At 42.6% G+C, this 17,769-nt stretch overlaps 1 protein-coding gene across 6 annotated transcripts in view; it reads left to right on the top strand.

Moving 5' to 3' along the window:
- Positions 1 to 17,769, top strand: part of LOC118092933 (ankyrin repeat and fibronectin type-III domain-containing protein 1) — a 381,090-nt gene that overhangs the window by 343,870 nt on the left and 19,451 nt on the right. For all 6 annotated transcript variants that reach the window (XM_035131610.2, XM_035131606.2, XM_035131611.2 and 3 more), the window contains 8 exons: positions 4,682 to 4,772; positions 8,686 to 8,793; positions 11,569 to 11,668; positions 11,919 to 12,051; positions 12,442 to 12,561; positions 14,168 to 14,383; positions 15,794 to 15,960; positions 17,200 to 17,350. In XM_035131610.2, coding sequence (XP_034987501.1) covers positions 4,682 to 4,772; positions 8,686 to 8,793; positions 11,569 to 11,668; positions 11,919 to 12,051; positions 12,442 to 12,561; positions 14,168 to 14,383; positions 15,794 to 15,960; positions 17,200 to 17,350 — 1,086 coding nt within the window. The remainder of the gene's footprint in view (positions 1 to 4,681; positions 4,773 to 8,685; positions 8,794 to 11,568; positions 11,669 to 11,918; positions 12,052 to 12,441; positions 12,562 to 14,167; positions 14,384 to 15,793; positions 15,961 to 17,199; positions 17,351 to 17,769) is intronic.

Consider the following 17,769-nt stretch of genomic DNA (forward strand, 5'->3'; position numbering starts at 1 on the left):
TGCCTGTCAGCTGTCCCCTCCCCATTGTGTGGTGGACAGCTTCCAAGAGCTCAAACAGGAGCCAGACTTCTGAACAAACAGCAAGTTGTGTGGGAGACGAGACTGGGAGCTGCAGAGGGATATGATTTTGCAACAAATGGCCTGTAGGCTTGCTCTGCTCCCTTATCCTCCTAAGAAAACTTACATTACACAGAATATACCCAATGGAAATGTTTGCTTGTGAAGCTAGTTATGTGATACCACTAGGCTGACAATCAGCTGACATGGTTCAGTTGGCTGTGGCCCAAAATAAAAGTTGGATTGATTTTGATCATACATTCAATAGGAAAGACATACTCCACATGTGAAACTGAACTGATAGGAACAATCAAGTTGGGGGTTGGGACTCAAGATAATTTGGTACAGACTGAAGGCTGTCTACACTGCTTTACTGGGCTCAACCAGCAGTCATTCCTATTTTAGGGCAATATTGTGCATCCAGGAACTGAATACAGAACAAATATTCTTTGGCAAGGTTATGGGGCAACACTGGATGCAGAGGGGAATTCAGATTTATTTCCTGAGTATCTGCTGGACATCCAGAAAGTTTATGTGGACTTGGATTAGAACTGAATCATAATCTTTGGGTATTTCTAATGCAAGACAACGTCATTAAACTCTGCTTCTATCTTCACATCACAAATGAGTCCCACTTAAGTAATATGAAATGGGAGGGTTAGTAGGGTTTCCATTTGTGGTAGGAAGGATGTGGAATATGCTGAGTCCTCTTGGCCTGCCACACAGCACAAATATCGTGGCAGGGTTTAGAGACTTGCAATAATCTGGCAATAATCTTTGAAAATTCCTGGAGAACAGGCGAAGTTCCAGCAAACTGGAGGAGGGCAAATGTTGTCCCTATTTTCAAAAAGGGGAAAAGAGAGGACCCAAACAATTACCGCCCAGTCAGCCTGACATCAATACCAGGAAAGATTCTAGAGCAGATCATTAAGCAAACGGTCTGTGAGCACCTAGAAAGAAACGCTGTGGGGACTTCCGGTTGGTCGCGTCGCCATCGCGGTCAGAGATTCGCTCGTCGGAGCGGGTTTCGGCGCTTTAAAGGAGGGGAAAACTGCTACAGCGAAGCAGACCCCGTTTAGAAATCCCAAATTGGGCATTTGGGGATCAGATTGTCTGGTGGGCGTCCAAAGCGAGCTCCCCCCCCCCCCGGCAGGGTCTGTTTTGAGCCGCCGAGAGCGGGGGGATCGGAGCTGCGACGCAACAGACACTACATCGCTATCTTTGAAGCGCGAAGCTGCAGGACCGCGAGGCAGTGGCGATCAATTCTTCCAAAGAAAAGGAAATTACAGATCAAAAACGTGAGTGTTTTGGGGATTTTGGACGTTGATTTAGAATATCTGGACTAAGGGAAGAGATTTAAAAAACGGAAGTCGATCTTTCCCTATTGCTGAACTAGAAAGCAGGAATCTGACCCAAAGCCGGTGACAAAGTAGCAAAGCTTTTGGGGGGAGTTCTTTGTGAATTAAAAATCCCTGCAAATGAAAGAAAGCAAATGGGGGGTACCCCTTTCTCAACCCTGGAATCATCACCCCAGGAGATTCAGCAAAGCTTTTTTCCGAATGGGAAGTTTGACAGCTGCCAAAGAAATTGGTAAAGATTTAAACTTTGTTGCAAGAGAAATTATTAGTGGAGTAATATATGGATTATGAAAAAAAATTCTCAGCCAAGTTGGTCACGTTGTGAATCCTAGAAGATTGAGACTCCATTGTTCTTTGTCCTCCTATCTTTGTTCTGCCCTTGAATGAGAAGGAATGTCAACATCCGGAACAGATGTTTTCCAGAGGACAGTACTGAATCTGCTGGGAGAACTGGCAGAGGGGCAACAACAATTTAGTTTACAGCTAAAAAATGTTTTGGAGCAGGAACGGGAACAGGAACTAAAAGGAAATATTGAGAATGAGAAAGAAAATGAAAAGCCTGTTCCTGAGGACAATGGGCAAGAAAATAAACAAGAGGAAGCAGAAGTAGCTCGACAAGAAGAGAAGAATGAGCAAGAGTCAATTTGGAACTTTGATTTGATTGGTTCTGAAATGGAAAAACAAGAATTGAATGGGATATTGGGGAAAATATGGGAGTTAAGGGAAAGGACGGGACAGAAGGAGGGGATGAAAAAAATAAGGGTGGTAAAATGGGAGAGAATGGGGGTGGGGTGGAAAAAAAGGGTACTGTAATTGTTTAATAGGACAGGAATATTAGGCTTTGAAATCTTGGCTGTATCATGGATTTGCTGTATTGAATGGGGGGGGGAATTCTAGGGAAGAGGAAGAGGCATAGTTGAAATATTAATTTAGAAGTAATGTGTGAATAGAGTTGTATAATTTGTATGAAAATTTTCTTGGAGGGAAGATTAGGCTAGGGGGGGATTTGATAAATTTGATAAGAGAAAATAGAGGTATGAGGTTTGGAAAATATGTTATATTAGCTATTAGAAAATTGTTTATTTAGACAGATAGTTGGGTAGCTTGCTGTCTCTATCTCTCCTTTTGTTCCGGGGCCTCTTGGTGGCAGAGAGAGGTTCTGGGGGAGGGAGGGGGAGACAGTGAAAAACCAAACTATAAAATGGACCATTTTTGACTGCCCGTCACCCATGGGACCTACTCGTGGCAGGAGGGGTCCTGTGGAGGAGGGGGGTGGAAGAAGATGGATTTTATGTTAATTAGAATAAGAGGTAAAGTTTAAGGATAGTGATTAGCTGCATGAATATATGTTTAAAGAGTATGGGTTGAAATTGGTAGAATGAAACTGCAATGAATAAATATGAGAAGAGATGAAAATCAGGAGGGAGGGATACGAGGAAGTCACCAAAACAAAGTTAAGTAAATGAGGGGTTGATAATATATATATGTTTTTGGGGTTTTTTCCCTGTTCTGTATGTGTGTGTGTGTTGGTGTTTTGTAATGTTGGTTGTGTTGTGTTTATTTTAAAATTAATAAAAATTATTTTTTAAAAAAAGAAAGATGTTTTGGACTACAATTCCCATCATCCCTTACCACTGGTCCTGTTAGCTAGGGATCATGGGAGTTGTAGGCCAAAACATCTGGAGGGCCGCAGTTTGGGGATGCCTGATGTAGCCTATCTTGATTTCAGTAAGGCCTTTGACAAGGTGCCCCATGATATTCTTGTAAAGAAGCTGGTAAAATGCGGGCTAGACAATGCTACCATTCAGTGGATTTATAACTGGCTGGCTGACCGAACCCAAAGGGTGGTCATCAATGGCTCTTTCTCATCCTGGAGAGTAGTGACTAGTGGGGTGCCACAGGGTTCTGTCTTGGGCCCAGTCTTATTCAACATCTTTATCAATGACTTGGATGATGGGCTTGAGGGCATCCTGAGCAAGTTTGCAGATGACACCAAATTGGGAGGGGTGGCTAATACCCCAGAGGACAGGATCACACTTCAAAATGACCTTAGCAGATTAGACAACTGGGCCAAAGCAAACAAGATGAATTTTAACAGGAAGAAATGTAAAGTACTACACTTGGGCAGAAAAAAATGAAAGGCACAAATACAGGATGGGTGACACCTGGCTTGAGAGCAGTACATGTGAAAAGGATCTAGGAGTCTTGGTAGACCACAAACTTGACATGTCAGCAGTGTGATGCAGCAGCTAAAAAAGCCAATGCAATTCTGGGCTGCATCAATAGGAGTATAGCATCTAGATCAAGGGAAGTAATAGTACCACTGTATTCTGCTCTGGTCAGACCTCACCTGGAGTACTGTGTCCAGTTCTGGGCACCACAGTTCAAGAAGGATACTGACAAGCTGGAACGTGTCCAGAGGAGGGCAACCAAAATGGTCAAAGGCCTGGAAATGATGCCTTATGAAGAATGGCTTAGGGAGCTTGGTATGTTTAGCCTGGAGAAGAGAAGGTTAAGGGGTGATATGATAGCCATGTTCAAATATATAAAAGGATGTCATATAGAGGAGGGAGAAAGATTGTTTTCTGCTGCTCCAGAGAAGCGGACACGGAGCAATGGATTCAAACTACAAGAAAGAAGATTCCACCTAAACATTAGGAAGAACTTCCTGACAGTAAGAGCTATTCGGCAGTGGAATTTGCTACCAAGGAGTGTGGTGGAGTCTCCTTCTGTGGAGGTCTTTAAGCAGAGGCTTGACAGGCATATGTCAAGAATGCTTTGATGGTGTTTCCTGCTTGGCAGGGGGTTGGACTGTATGGCCCTTGTGGTCTCTTCCAACTCTATGATTCTATGATTCTATGACTTTTGTGGAGCTGCAGTGTACCCTAAAGCCCTAATCTGATTTCATTTTTCATCAAATATGATACAGACTACAGCTTGTCTGAATTCAATCAGACATTAAATCTGCAAAAGCTGAACTTCCAAAATCTGTCAGACCATCTGAGTTATTCTGGAGTTTATCAGCAACTTTTGTCTAAACCCATGGCACAGGAGAAGACTGAAAGACGGTGATGACCTGCACTGCTTCTGCAAGTTCATAGGCCATAGGCAGTATCGCTCCACATCCTCCCTCTCTTCCAATAATGATATATTATGGAAAATACCTGGTGACTATATTAGTGGAAGGGAAACTGAAACAACCCTTCACCCTTCTGAGTAACAAGGTTTTCTCTAGTCCATGTGACTCCTTATTCCTTTCCCTACAGGGTACAGCTTACTACGTCCAAGTATCTGCCTACAACATGAAGGGATGGGGACCTCCGCAAACTTCAATACCACCCTTTGCTATTCCATCAAGTAAGTGGAAACTTCAGGAAGCATCAAACATACACCTCATTGTTCATACCGTAAGGCTAGTTTACTGGTCCTGCTCATGTTTTAGAGCTTACTGAGCACTCAGTGGTATATAACAAAGGGTACTGTGGCATTCTGAAGACTAAAATACGGTAATTATTATGGCACCAACTTTCATGGACCATTCAAAGATAATTTTATGAGAATTGCAATTTTTTAAAAGAAAAAGCAGGGATTGACTTACAAACACGCTGTCCCCATTTGAAATGTGCAAATCAGATAGGTCTAGTAGTAATAACAGTGGCAATGGATGAGAAGGTATACCCTGAATGTACTAGTTACAGGTAGGTAGCCGTGTTGGTCTGAGTCGAAGCAAAATAAAAAAATTCCTTCAGTAGCACCTTAAAGACCAACTAAGTTTTTATTTTGGTATGAGCTTTCGTGTGCACACGAAAGCTCATACCAAAATAAAAACTTAGTTGGTCCTGAATGTACTGTAAGTTACACAGCACACAAACACCAGAACATTGTGTCTCCAAATTCTGGTTATCCGAAACACCAAAGTCCTACAAATTAACATGCCCTTCAGGGATTCCCATGGCAGCATAATTTGCAATAGCAATGCTTCTTTTTATCCAAACTTCTAATTATTAAATGGTTCTCTATCCTTCTTTCTTGAACAAAAAAAGGCCCATATATTTGAAATATTATTTTGGTATCCTTAATCTCCTTTCTACTCTCTTACATATTTATTTTGTTTAGGTTGTTAGATTTTTTTGCTTTTCCCATCCCAAGAGCTCAAACATGTATAACAGCATGAAACTTAATATAATCTATCACTAGAAGCCAACTGAAATAAATTTTACACCATATAAGCTTGGGCTTTGGTGAGTCTTGAAGGGACCAGAATCCCTATGTACAGCTAACCTGAAGGGTTCAGTGGTTTATTTGGGGAGGGGGAGGTGAGAAGCTAATAGTTCACCTGTAACCTGGGTTTTTAAAGGGTGGAAGCAAGTTTGATACATTCTGGTGGGCTGAGGGACCAGTTTGCTTAAGTTTTTCTTCCTTTTAGATAAGAGAGGTTTGCTGCCCCCCTGAAGCAGCATCAGAGTTCTAATTCTAATACAGGTCTCAGTAGTGCAGTGGATCAGTATGTCTGGCTATTAACCAAAAGGTTGGTGGTTTGAGCCCACCCAGGGGCTTCTGTGGACAGCATTCCTGCATTGCAGGGATTTGGTCTAGGGATTTGGACCAGCAACCACTTTGGTCGTATATGATGCCTAAATGGGAACAATGCTATGTCATGACATAACTTCATTCCCAGGAGCATTGTTGGTTAAAAGGAAAGACAGCTGCCCTTACTGCAGAAAGGGCAGTTGATTGGAGCTCCTCTGCCACTTTGAATGGTGTAAAGTCTTTTTGCTTTATTTTCTGCCATCTCATCTTGCATAGGTATACATATGCCTGTGTCCCCTAAAATGTATCAATTTTCCTTCTCCCCTGAGAAAGTGGCAGAAAATGCCCCCATTCACAGGCTCAATGAAGGTGATGTATGATTTTCATCCCAGTGTAACATTATATGAAATGCACATAATACAGCAAAGCCGAATTCAAGTAAAAGAAAAATCCCAAACTTAATAGTTTTATTTCCCCCTGTTTACAATGCAGTTAGATCATAGAATTCCTGTCACTGAGGCCAAGAAGGATTTCCATCCCTTTAATAACAGCCAAGACAAGGTTTCTGTAAATAATGCTGCTGTTGTGTACAACTTAAGAGATGTAAATTGTGTCTTTCATGGTCAATCATTCTCTAACACTATCAGCTGTATGTCATTCTCTCCTCTGCTAATTACACATCTTGTTCCATCAACCACAAAGGCAATACCTTTAAGGACAGTCCATGTGGTCCAGGGATGCAAGTCCATCATGACCAAATTGGAAGTTAACAGAGCTTAGATCGATGGATTAGGCCCTTTAGCTTTGGGTTGTATAATATAGTATGTAACTGTAACATTCCAGCCTGAGTTAGAAAGTAATTTATTCCTTGCTTTCAAATTTTAAAGAAAATATTTCTCCCCTAAATAAAAATAACCAACTTTTGTCACGTAAAAGTGTGCAGCACCTCCCTGGGTGTTTTTAAAGCACCTAAAAATAGCACCAGGTCCCAGCCAAAGTTAACAGAGCTGATCTTTCCATGGAAAACAGCAGCACAGGGGAGTGTATAAACCAATTAATGTACGGTAAAGTTAATGTAAAAGGGCTGCTTCCCCCACACTAGCCTGTGCTGCTCAGTAGCTCTGCCACCTCATAACTAAGAAGCACAAGGAAGAGGTTCTATTTATTTATTTGTCTAGGTGAGTTTAACTCTCACCATTAGTATGACGATACTCTGCCCAGTTGAAGGCCAGCAGCTGACATGAGGCTGCGGAAATACTGAAATACTGAAAAGAGCTACAACAGACCCAACCTTGTTACTATGATTTGTCGTCTCCTCCTACTGGCGGCAGCTGTTAAATTCCATCACCCTTATGAGCAGTTCCCACCAGTGGTTACTGCTTTTGGGTTATTGCTTCTGTATTGCCTAACATGATTTGCACCTCTTAAGACTGAACTCTCATGTAAAGCTAGGGGGAATCCTAGGCAGAACTATCTGCATTTCTGTGCTAAATAAGAGAAATTGTTATTAAATGAAATAATCAGCATCTTTAAAAAATCTCAGCATTCATTAAAACAAGAAATGCAGTTACTAGACTTTGGATTTTAGTGATATAATTTAAAACATGTTGGCTTGGTGAAATCCCAGAAGCTGAATATAATTTCCAGTTATCAGGGTGGGGCTGCAATGCTTCTCATAGCTCCATGGCTAGCAGCATGATAATTAATAGAACATAAATAAATATGCTGATTTTTCTTTAATTAGTGTAATTTATTCAAGATACATAATATGATTTTCCTTGCTCCAGAACTTGGGGTACCACAGTGCAGAATTTTGATTTCTAAAACAAGGACTATGTGTAACCCTAGCCATACTGTAGATATAGTCTTAAATAGTTATCTTCCATCTTTGCAAAGTCAGGACTTTTTAAACATCACCCTACAGTATGAAACTGGCTGTTAATGCTTTACTGTACATACCCATATTTTTCCTCTTTTCTTCCCCTTCCCCCCTTCTCCTACTGTCACCTTTTCTCTTTTTTAATCTTAAACCAATTAAGACCTACTTAGCATGTAAAACTAAGCCAAACCATGTCTTAGCATGAACAAGCAAGCTTCCCCAATCCTTTCCTTGTTGCCCAGGGCTAAACCATGGTGTGGCTTAATATTATGTCTAAATCCAGGCTTAAGGTGTCTCACTGAAGACAAACTACAAGCTGTAACCAAGGTTTGTTCATGGTTTATCACTCATGATCTGTCTGGCAGAGACAAACCATGAGCCCAGGTTCAGACATAATTACATGGCTTAGCCCCAGATAGCATTGCAGTTGCATGACAGAGGGATGCAGCCACACTCTTTGTGTCAGGAACCCTCATGCTTGCTCATTCGTGATTTGGTATTACAGTATGTGCAAACCAGGTCTAAAGATCGAAAACGATCATACAAAAGTTGGTGGTGGTGGTGGTATTGCCGGTTTGATCCATTTAGGTAAGGATTGGACCCAGTTGTGGGTCTGACCTGTAAATTGAAAACCACTAAGACTAAGGCTTTCAAATGGTGATGATCTTCACCCATTCATCAAGTCTAGCTTTTAGTGTCAATAGATCAATTGTGTTTTGAGCAATGTTTTGTCCAGAAAGCTGTTCTGTAGTGTACTATGGGTATGAAACAACTGTGAGAGGGGCAATATTGTAATGGATTGGAACCCCTAACAGCTTGTGCTGCTCTTTCTCTATTTATTCTATTTCCTTCCCACTTCAGACTGGAGAGAATATGATGGGCGGGCACCAAGGCGAAGAGGTCAAGCTGAAGCTTTGGACCATCTTCTAAGCCAGGTGAAGATGGTGCACCAACAATGTGTGTGTCACGGTGAGTCCCACTTTTGTGTCCATAGGCAGTTTAGATACCAGTTCTCTTGAATAGCCTATTCATTGTGGGAATGTTCAGGGTAGCAGGAAAAGATATGTTGTTTATTAATATCCTTCCTAACTTGTGCTAGCAAGTTCCTTTACTTAGCAGAGTGCATTCCCCTTTACACAGCAGAAAACTAGTTGCAAAGTCATGTGAGTTTCTTAAGACAATACACAATTCAATCTGGCTTGTCCAGATTGAAATGTGTTCTAATATTTTCCTGGTAAGACCCCTTGAATCCCTCCTAAAAGAATAAAGACACATTCTTAGTTATAAGTAACAAAAAGAAAGTTTACTCACGATCAGGCTGAGCACAGTGTGATCCCTGAAGGCAGGCTTTAGGCTTAAAGTTACAAACGTATAAATACAAGCTTACCCCATAAGGGAGATGACCTGAGGGACTGCTTGGCTGGCAGCCAGCAGTTCATACCAGGAAGTTCGCAGGACGAAAGGAAGATGGAAAAGGAGAGAAAGTGGCAGCATGCCTTGGCCTTTTACCAGGTCGCGTGGCACTATAGTCACATGCAATGAAGGATGATCCAGGCCAGGAGGAACAGGAAGTTTCGACTGGCTGGACCAAACATTCCCTTGCATGTCCACTCTAGCAAAACAAGGAATGTTGTATTTGACTGCTCTCAGTGGATTTCATCCCACATTCATGGTTTGCTAAGGAAGAATTGGAATTGATGGGAAGGAGAAATGGTGACTAGATGAGGCCACTGCTAGCATATTAAATGAAAACTCCTGTAGAAACCTATGGAAATCCTCTGCACATTATAGTGATGACAGTCTTGTCTGACCAGTACCATTCCCCCAACAAAGTGGTAAAAGCCTTTACAGTGGTACCTCCAGTTGCAAACGGGATCCGTTCCAGAGGTCCGGCCAGATCCCAAGGTTTCCGCAACCCAAGGATCACTGTTCTGCGCATGGGGGTGGTAGACCACTTCTGTGCATGTGCATGCAGCAAAACCCGGCCCGATACTTCTGGGTTTGCCGCTTTATGTAAGTTTATGTAACCAGAAGGTTACGTAAGCCGAGGTGCTACTGTACTTGTATCAGGCTCCCAGTGGTTTTAAGTGGTTTTACCTGAAGGAGCGTCTCCACCCCCATCGTTCTGCCCGGACACTGAGGTCCAGCACCGAGGGCCTTCTGGCGGTTCCCTCGCTACCAGAAGCCAAGTTACAGGGAACCAGGCAGAGGGCCTTCTCGGTAGTGGCACCCACCCTGTGGAATGCCCTCCCACCAGAGGTCAAAGAGAACAACAAGTACCAGACATTTAGAAGGCATCTCAAGGCAGCCCTGTTTAAGGAAGCTTTTAATGTTTGATGGATTTCTGTATTTTAATATTTTGTTGGAAGCTGCCCAGAGTGGCTGGGGGAACCCAGCCAGATGGGTGGGTTATAAATAATAAATTATTATTATTATTATTATTATTCATTAAAATCTTTGTAGTAATCAGATGCTGTATTTTGGACAACTATGCATGCTCTATGCGAAAGCTCATGAAAGAAATAAGCTGCTGAAACCCTCCGAAAAAAAATAGTCAAGCCAACTTCCTATGCACCAAGAAGAGAGTATATATAAATAACCACAGGGTCGATTGAGGCTAACAGCTGATGTCCCAGTATCATTCTTGGTTTCAAAAATGAGTTTCTAAATTATATGAGAATCTCCAGCTTGTTTGAAGCTCTGCTTTCACAAGCAGATGACAAGGCCTTTCTCTTGCATCCTCCTTGTTGTTCCTATCTGGATCTGCTGACTAATATAACTGTGATATGCAATAAACAAATCTTGACAAGAGCCATAATACTTAACTGAGGAAACCAGCCCTTAATTATGGATGAAAAATTATGAAGCATCTCAATGAAATCTTCTGCTGTCTGCTTCTCAATGAAATCTTCTGCTGTATGCTAGTGTGGTCTGTTAGTGGTGTTTGGGAACTGAGTTCAAATTCTACAGGCAATTGCTATAGGGACAATATGTGATCTAAGGGTACAAATCCAATTATGACTTTTTACTTCTCTTTGAATCTCAAACAAACATAGATTGCTGGATCTTTTGATTATCTTCTGCTTTTTAAATTAAAATATTTATGACACCCCTCACAGGGTTATTAAGATGAGTGAAACAAGAATTATAAAGCACAATTAAAGTAATATATGTAACTTTAATTGTGCTTTACAATTCTTATCTTCTGTACATATTTAATAGTTTAAAAACTGGTTGCCACTTGTCTGCTAGCCTTCCCTAGAGATGGAATGTTCACAACCTTTGAGGAGCAAGGCTTAGTTACAGAAGGAACAGTGGAAAGAAAGCAGGGATCCAGTTGGTAGCATGGCTGAAAAATAGAACAAAATAGCCAGCATGCTACAAAATCAGCAGGTTCCTGTAGAATGAATGTGGGTGATAGTAAAGTGTTGAGAGAAAAGAGGGACTGGAACATAGAAGGCTGAAGAAAAGAGAGGTCAAGGGGAAAAGGTGCTGGGAAACCCTCACACAAAAGCTAGGGGGAGGAGGAGCTATGTGAATTTGGCAGAGTAATAGTTTGCACCAAGGGGGAAATGGGGAATGAATGTCATATCTTCTTGATTTTACCTAACTAACCAGCCTAGTATTTTATTTTGAATCTTTAGTAGATATATACACAAGGCTGGGTAATAAGAAAAAGGATGAGTTGACAGTACAATAAATAATGGTTTGTGTAATGCCTTCTCCATGTGCTTTGCTTCTCAGAACCCTGTAAGAATCAGCCACAGAGCAGAAAACACTCTGTCTCCAAGAGTCTGAAGTATCTCTTCCACCCTGGCAGCAAATTCTTAAAAACACTGAAAAGGTAAGGTGGGGGGAGAATATGCCATCCGTCCACCTTGCTATACTTGTTGAGTTTCCCAGAAACTGGGTGTGTGGGTCACTTCACTGTTTCCCAGGCACTTCAGGGGGACAAGGGAAATAGGGAGCGAAGCTGCTGTATCTTTCTTCCATTCCTCACTCCTCACCATGATGGAAAGAATACTTCCCAGTAAAAATGATGATGATGATGATGATGAATCCCTCCCAAGCTAACTTTTTTTCTATTTTCCCAGGGGCCTGTATCTGGCATCAATATTCTACAAGGATGACAACATATTGGTCACGCATGAGGATCAGATCCCTGTGGTCGAGATAGATGACACCTATTCTTGCCTGCTCATGCAGGACTTTCTCTGGTTCACAAAGGTGACTACTTAGTAGGGTAACTTTTGAATGTGTGTCATTTTATTTAAGGTTAAATAAATATGTTTAAAAGAACATTATAAATTTACATCTAAATACATATTTTGTAGTCCATTGAAACATCTTCCTTTGACTCTTCCTATTTCTAGTATTGTTACTTTACTAATATTGTTAAGAAAATTTTAAATATAAGGAGAGGGAACCTAGCATAGGACAATATGAAAAGGTGCACAGTTGCCGCGAGAGAGGGACTCTAGTTAGGATGCAAACATGTTTCCTCTATTCATTTTTTTAAAAAATGCTGAGCTTGGGGAACTCCATACCTGCTGTACTGTATATAAAACTGGGCAGACCTGAGAATCTTAGAATGACCTGTTGCTATACTTGATGTAGGTATCGTGCATGTGGGATGAAATCCTGTGGCTGCGTCAGTGTGTCACTGTCTCCCAATCATCGTGTTCCTGCATTCTGCAAACACGTCTCAAGATGCTTCTGGCCATTTCACAGATGCAGGTAAGAAAAGAGGCCTCTTCAAGGCACAGGAGTGCCAAAGATGGGTATTTTGCCAGTTAGGCACATATCACTCATACATCTGGCCAGGGGCCAATTTCTGTGTTCCTTTCCAACATAAACTCACCTCTTGGGAAAAATCCTAATAATAAATGGTTAGCTGTTCAATCATTTGTTTCATACCCAACATGCACATTGTGAAGCCATTATGTTGTCTCTGTACCACATTATTGGGAGCAAAACAGACATATCTATTTTTATGCTACATTTTGCATGTTTTAACTAGCATTTTAATAGATCAAGTTTTAATTGATTAACTAGTGCAATTCATCAGTTAAAAGTTTAGTTGCAAATATATAACGCACAGCAGGTACTTGGGAGTAGTCCTCCAAAACAGATTCCTTCAATGCCAGTAAAGTATCCATTATTGAGGAAAGTTATATAGATTGCAGAAAATATTAATAGTTACAGGTATGTAGCAGTGTTGGTCTGACGTAGTCAAAAAAAAAAAATCCTTCCAGTAGCACCTTAGAGACCAATTAATTTTGTCATTCGTATGAGCTTTCATGTGCATGCACACTTCTGATTATAGAGTGGGGGGGGGCAGTGGTGGCAGTGGTGCAGACTATCTACTCCCTACCAGTTTCCCGATGAAAGGTTATTCAGCCTGGTGGTATTATAAATGATAGTGATGTATTGAAATAGCTGTACTTGTTAGCTGCCATGTATAGCCAGTTCCATATGTGGTTAAGCTTTTTCGCAAACAACTCTTTAACTATGGACGATGAATATTTGCATTGACAGACAGAAAGCAAAGATTTCAAGAAGCCAATGGCCATCTTAGTCACTCTTCATAATGAGTAAAAACCATTGTGTACATTCAGATTCACTAAAAACAGCTTTGCCAAAGTGTTGTAATATATAAATGTATGTAAGTAAGTTTAATTGGTTAATTGTTAAAATATATTTTTATCTGTTGACAGCCCTGCTTATTATCCATGTATTGTCAGGTGACTTTGGTTTTAGGGAGCAAAGGAGCACTTCTGTCTGAATACTTAAAAGCTCAATAACTTTTCCTGTTATAGTGGTACCTTGGTTCTCGAACTTAATCCATTCCAGGAGTCTGTTGAACTCCCGAAACGTTTCAAAAACTAAGGCGCAGCTTTCGATTGGCTGCAGGAGCGTCCTGCACTCAAGCGGAAGCCACGGAACCTGCGTCGGACGTTCGACTTCCGAAAAACATTCGCAAACTGGAACACTCACTTCTAGGTTTGTGGCATTGGAAGCTGATTTGTTCAGGAGCCAAGCTGTTTGGGAACCAAGGTACCATTGTATACCCTTGAAGAGTATAGAGCAGGGGTCCCCAGACTTACCGGCGTTTGGGTCGGTTCCCACCGCGCCGATCGCGCGGCGGGCTGGAGGACGGGGGAGCGCGCGCCTGTGCGGGCCAGCGGGCGGCGGGGGTCGTCGCGGGCCGGATTGGCAGGCCAATTGGGCCGCATCCGGCCCCCGGGCCGTAGTTTGGGAACCCCTGGTATAGAGGATATGCCATCTAGAGCCAGACTCCACTCTCCATAAATGACTTTTCCCTCTCTTTATTATTATGAAGGGTCTGCTGGGAATTCAAGATCTGGGACATGTCTTTTTTGAGCCCATCAAAGACAAGCAGGGCAACATTTTAGTTGTGACCCTAAAGGAGGTGAAGACAAACCAGACCTTTGAAAGCGTCCACTGGGTCCCCCTCTCAAAGCTGCAGACAAGCCGCAAGTCCATCTCATCTCCAGAAGAGCCTACAGCTCTGGATGTGCTGCTGATGACCATGCAGGTGGCTGGTGTGTGTGTGTGTGTGTGTGTATTTAGTGATGGAAAGGCTGTGCTCATATTCTGAGGCACTCAGTGACAGACCACATACTTTGCATACGGAAAATCCCAACGCAGTCCCAAGTCTCTCCAGTTAAAAGGATTGTAGGAAGGCAGGCTGGAAAAGACCACTACCTCAGACCTTGAAAATCCACTGCCAGTCAGAGAAAACAAGGATGGAGAACCCCTGTGGGTCAAATGCAACCCAAGTCCCTCTCTGATCCTCGGGACTCTTCCCAGGCCACACTCAGTGGCCCTGCTTGGCTGCTTTTGCTACAAAGAATGTATCACTGAATTCTGTTAATGTCTCTTGCTTGTTTGGATGTAAGATAGAGAGGGGGGTGTACATGTGGAGAGATTAGACTACTGTATAAAGATAAAATTAACATTCATTGTTCTGGTCCTGCCACCACTATCATGTGCCCCCCAGAATGTTTCCAGAATAGGATGTGGACCCCAGGTTAAAAGAAGTTCCCTATCTTTGGAATAACCAGTACTTGTCTAGATATAGAACCTGGCAGATGTTGGTGTTGTTTATTTACATGTTCCAGGGCATTCAAAATGGATTCTGGGGCTAAATTGTGGCGACACTTTGCTTGCATTAAGCCCTGTTTAGGAGTGCATCAGTTCAGCTTCTTTTTTGCTTAGTTTTTATTCTAGGTATGTGACACTTTGCAGAGGCAAAGGAAAAGTTGGTTTCCCAGGTGTAAGTTTTCCCACTAGGGATTCAGATAACTATTTTTGATACATTTACCCTTCTTGCATCTAGTTGCAGTTGTTTTCCCAGCTTGTTAGCAGGTCTTAGCAAAGAATCGCTTCCGTGAGTGCCCAGCCTTTCCTCCTCCTCTTGACCCCTCGTCTAGTTGTTCCTCTCTCTTTTCATTTCCTCTCAGTCAGCCAAGTGTCTCCAGCAACAAAAGGCACTCAAGCACCTGTACAAGGGTCTATTGAAAGTGCTTATTCAAAGCCATTGCCAGGATTAGCAAAGGCCAAACTACTAAAGGGCCAGTTCAACGCAGTCTCTGTTCCTGGAGATTGCAGCACTAGTCTGGATATCTGACAACAGTCTCCTTTGTAAAATTTCTGGTGCCTCCTGCCCCGTGCCAGTCTGTCTCCTGAGGCTTTTGGTCTTGGTTGGATCCTGGAAGCTGCAGACAAAATAGCTAGACTGAACTTTGAATTCAAGCCACACAAACTGTTAAGTTTGATCAGCTACTTCTTTTTTTAAAAAATTCCACCACTGTTTTAACCCTTACTGGCTAGAACAGCAGCATCTTAGGATCTTAGCCTTGTTGTGGGGTCCCTCTTTCTCAGTTGAATTTTGTCAGGTTTCTGCAGCAAGATGTGCCATTTTATGGTTGTTTTCTCCCTTTAGGACAAGCTGATTTACCACCAGCGAAGCAGCCAGGCTCTCCCCCCAGGTCTCTATTTGGGTTACCTGAAGCTCTGTAGTGCTGTTGACCAGATCCGAGTGTTGGTGCCTGAACGTTTACCCAACATATTATGTCATGTGAAGATACGAAGCAACCCAAACATCTCCAGGTAGGGCTTTCAATCCAGGCCTGCAGCATAATTGAGGGACAGGGTTATTTCTTAATCCCATTGTGGTCTACATCACTTGCTCTCTGTCAGAGGGTTAGAGTTGGGGAGATCCCTTGTTGGTTTGACTACAGCTAAGTGGGTACGGTCAAGAGAAATGGAAGAGAGACTATATGGACAGGGCAGGCAGATTTGCCAGCAGGTTGAGATGGTGATGTTAAAAGGAGATATTTCCAGATATCTGATGAATTGCTCATTAAATAATGTTATATGTACTAAGGAAAAGTCACATACAGTACTGAACTGAGATCTTTTGGCTGCATATTAATCATGTGATAGCAGCTCCTTGTGGTATAACCAATCTGTGACTTTTGAAGCAACTGCAGGTTCCTATTCTGATCTCAGACTATGGTAGTGAGATATTTTTAACTCTCTCTGCTCTGCTGGCTCATGGGTCCAATATAACAACTGTAGGGTTGTATGCCCTATACCAGGTGTCGGCAACGTTTTCTGCCCGTGAGCCAGAGGATTCCCACGGGCTATCATTCGTGGGCCGCACATGGGCCGCACAGGCGCAGAAGCGATTTCTGGTGCCGTGCTGCCCATGCCCCAAACACCGGAAATGGCTTCTGCGCATATCTGTGGCTGCGCGGAAGCGATTTCTGGCGCTGTGGACATTTTGGAAATGGGCAGCGCAGCACCAGAAATGGCTTCTGTGTGTGTCCGCGGCTGCACAGAAGCGATTTCCGGTGCTGGCTGCCCATTTCCAAAATGTCCGCAGTGCCAGAAATCACTTCTGTGGCTGTGTAGATGCGATTTCCAGCACCGCTCGGCGAGTCCCCACGCCACACTGCGCCAGTTTACCGCAGCATGGGGGGGACTTGCTGAGCAGGCGGCTCGGTTCACGGGTGGCCTGTGGGCCCAGATACCTATACCACCTAACTTAGTGGTCCAAAAATGATTTTTTTTTCCTGCTCCTAGCTCTTTGCCCTAGTTCCTTCCAAGTGAAAAAGCCAGCTTCATGTCAAAAGTCCATATTCATTCCAATACTAAATGCCCTGATGATATGTAGAGACTTTGAGGGCTTCTTTAGACATCACACATTTCCTACATGAAAGCACTTCCAGAAGAAGTGTAAAAATACACGTCCTAGCAAGCAACAACATAATCATGAACGTTTTTTCCTAGGCATTTACTGCATGCAAGTTATCTGTGCATTTATCCCTATGTCTTCTTTTCAAGGGAGGAATGGGAGTGGCTGCAACAGCAAGCCAGTGTGGAGGAGCCTATTCCCACAGAGCAAGATCTCGAGACCACCCAGAATCTCTTCCTTCAGGAGCTTCAAGTGGCAATCAAAGAGCTGATGCAAATGGTCAACATCCCACTGCATGAGGTAACTTTTAGGTGGGGCTGTATTGTGCGTGTGAGGAGAAAGAGGTATTGCCAATTTTGTAGCTCATACAGTGAAACATTACTGCACATGCACCAGTTTACATTTTTTACATTTCTACTTCATATCATGAATATTAAGCCAATATACAGATAGACATTCTTATTTATAAGCAAGAACAATGTAGCCAAAGGTGAGCCCTACACTGAAATGATTCCCATTCTGATGCAGATTCTGTGCACTGCAGTGTAAGCAGCCCCAACTCAGGCAGTAGTGCAAACTGTAAGATAGGATTGCACCTGAGAGAATGTCTAAATAGGTCAACTTTATAAATATTGGCTAAAACTATTGTACCTAGTTTTCTTGGCATGATTAAACAGGAGAAGCCTGCAAGATGAACCCCTGGGAGTGATTTAAACAAA

The sequence above is a fragment of the Zootoca vivipara genome, chromosome 14, assembly GCF_963506605.1.
Source record: "Zootoca vivipara chromosome 14, rZooViv1.1, whole genome shotgun sequence".
In the NCBI taxonomy this organism is placed as follows: Eukaryota; Metazoa; Chordata; class Lepidosauria; order Squamata; family Lacertidae; genus Zootoca; species Zootoca vivipara.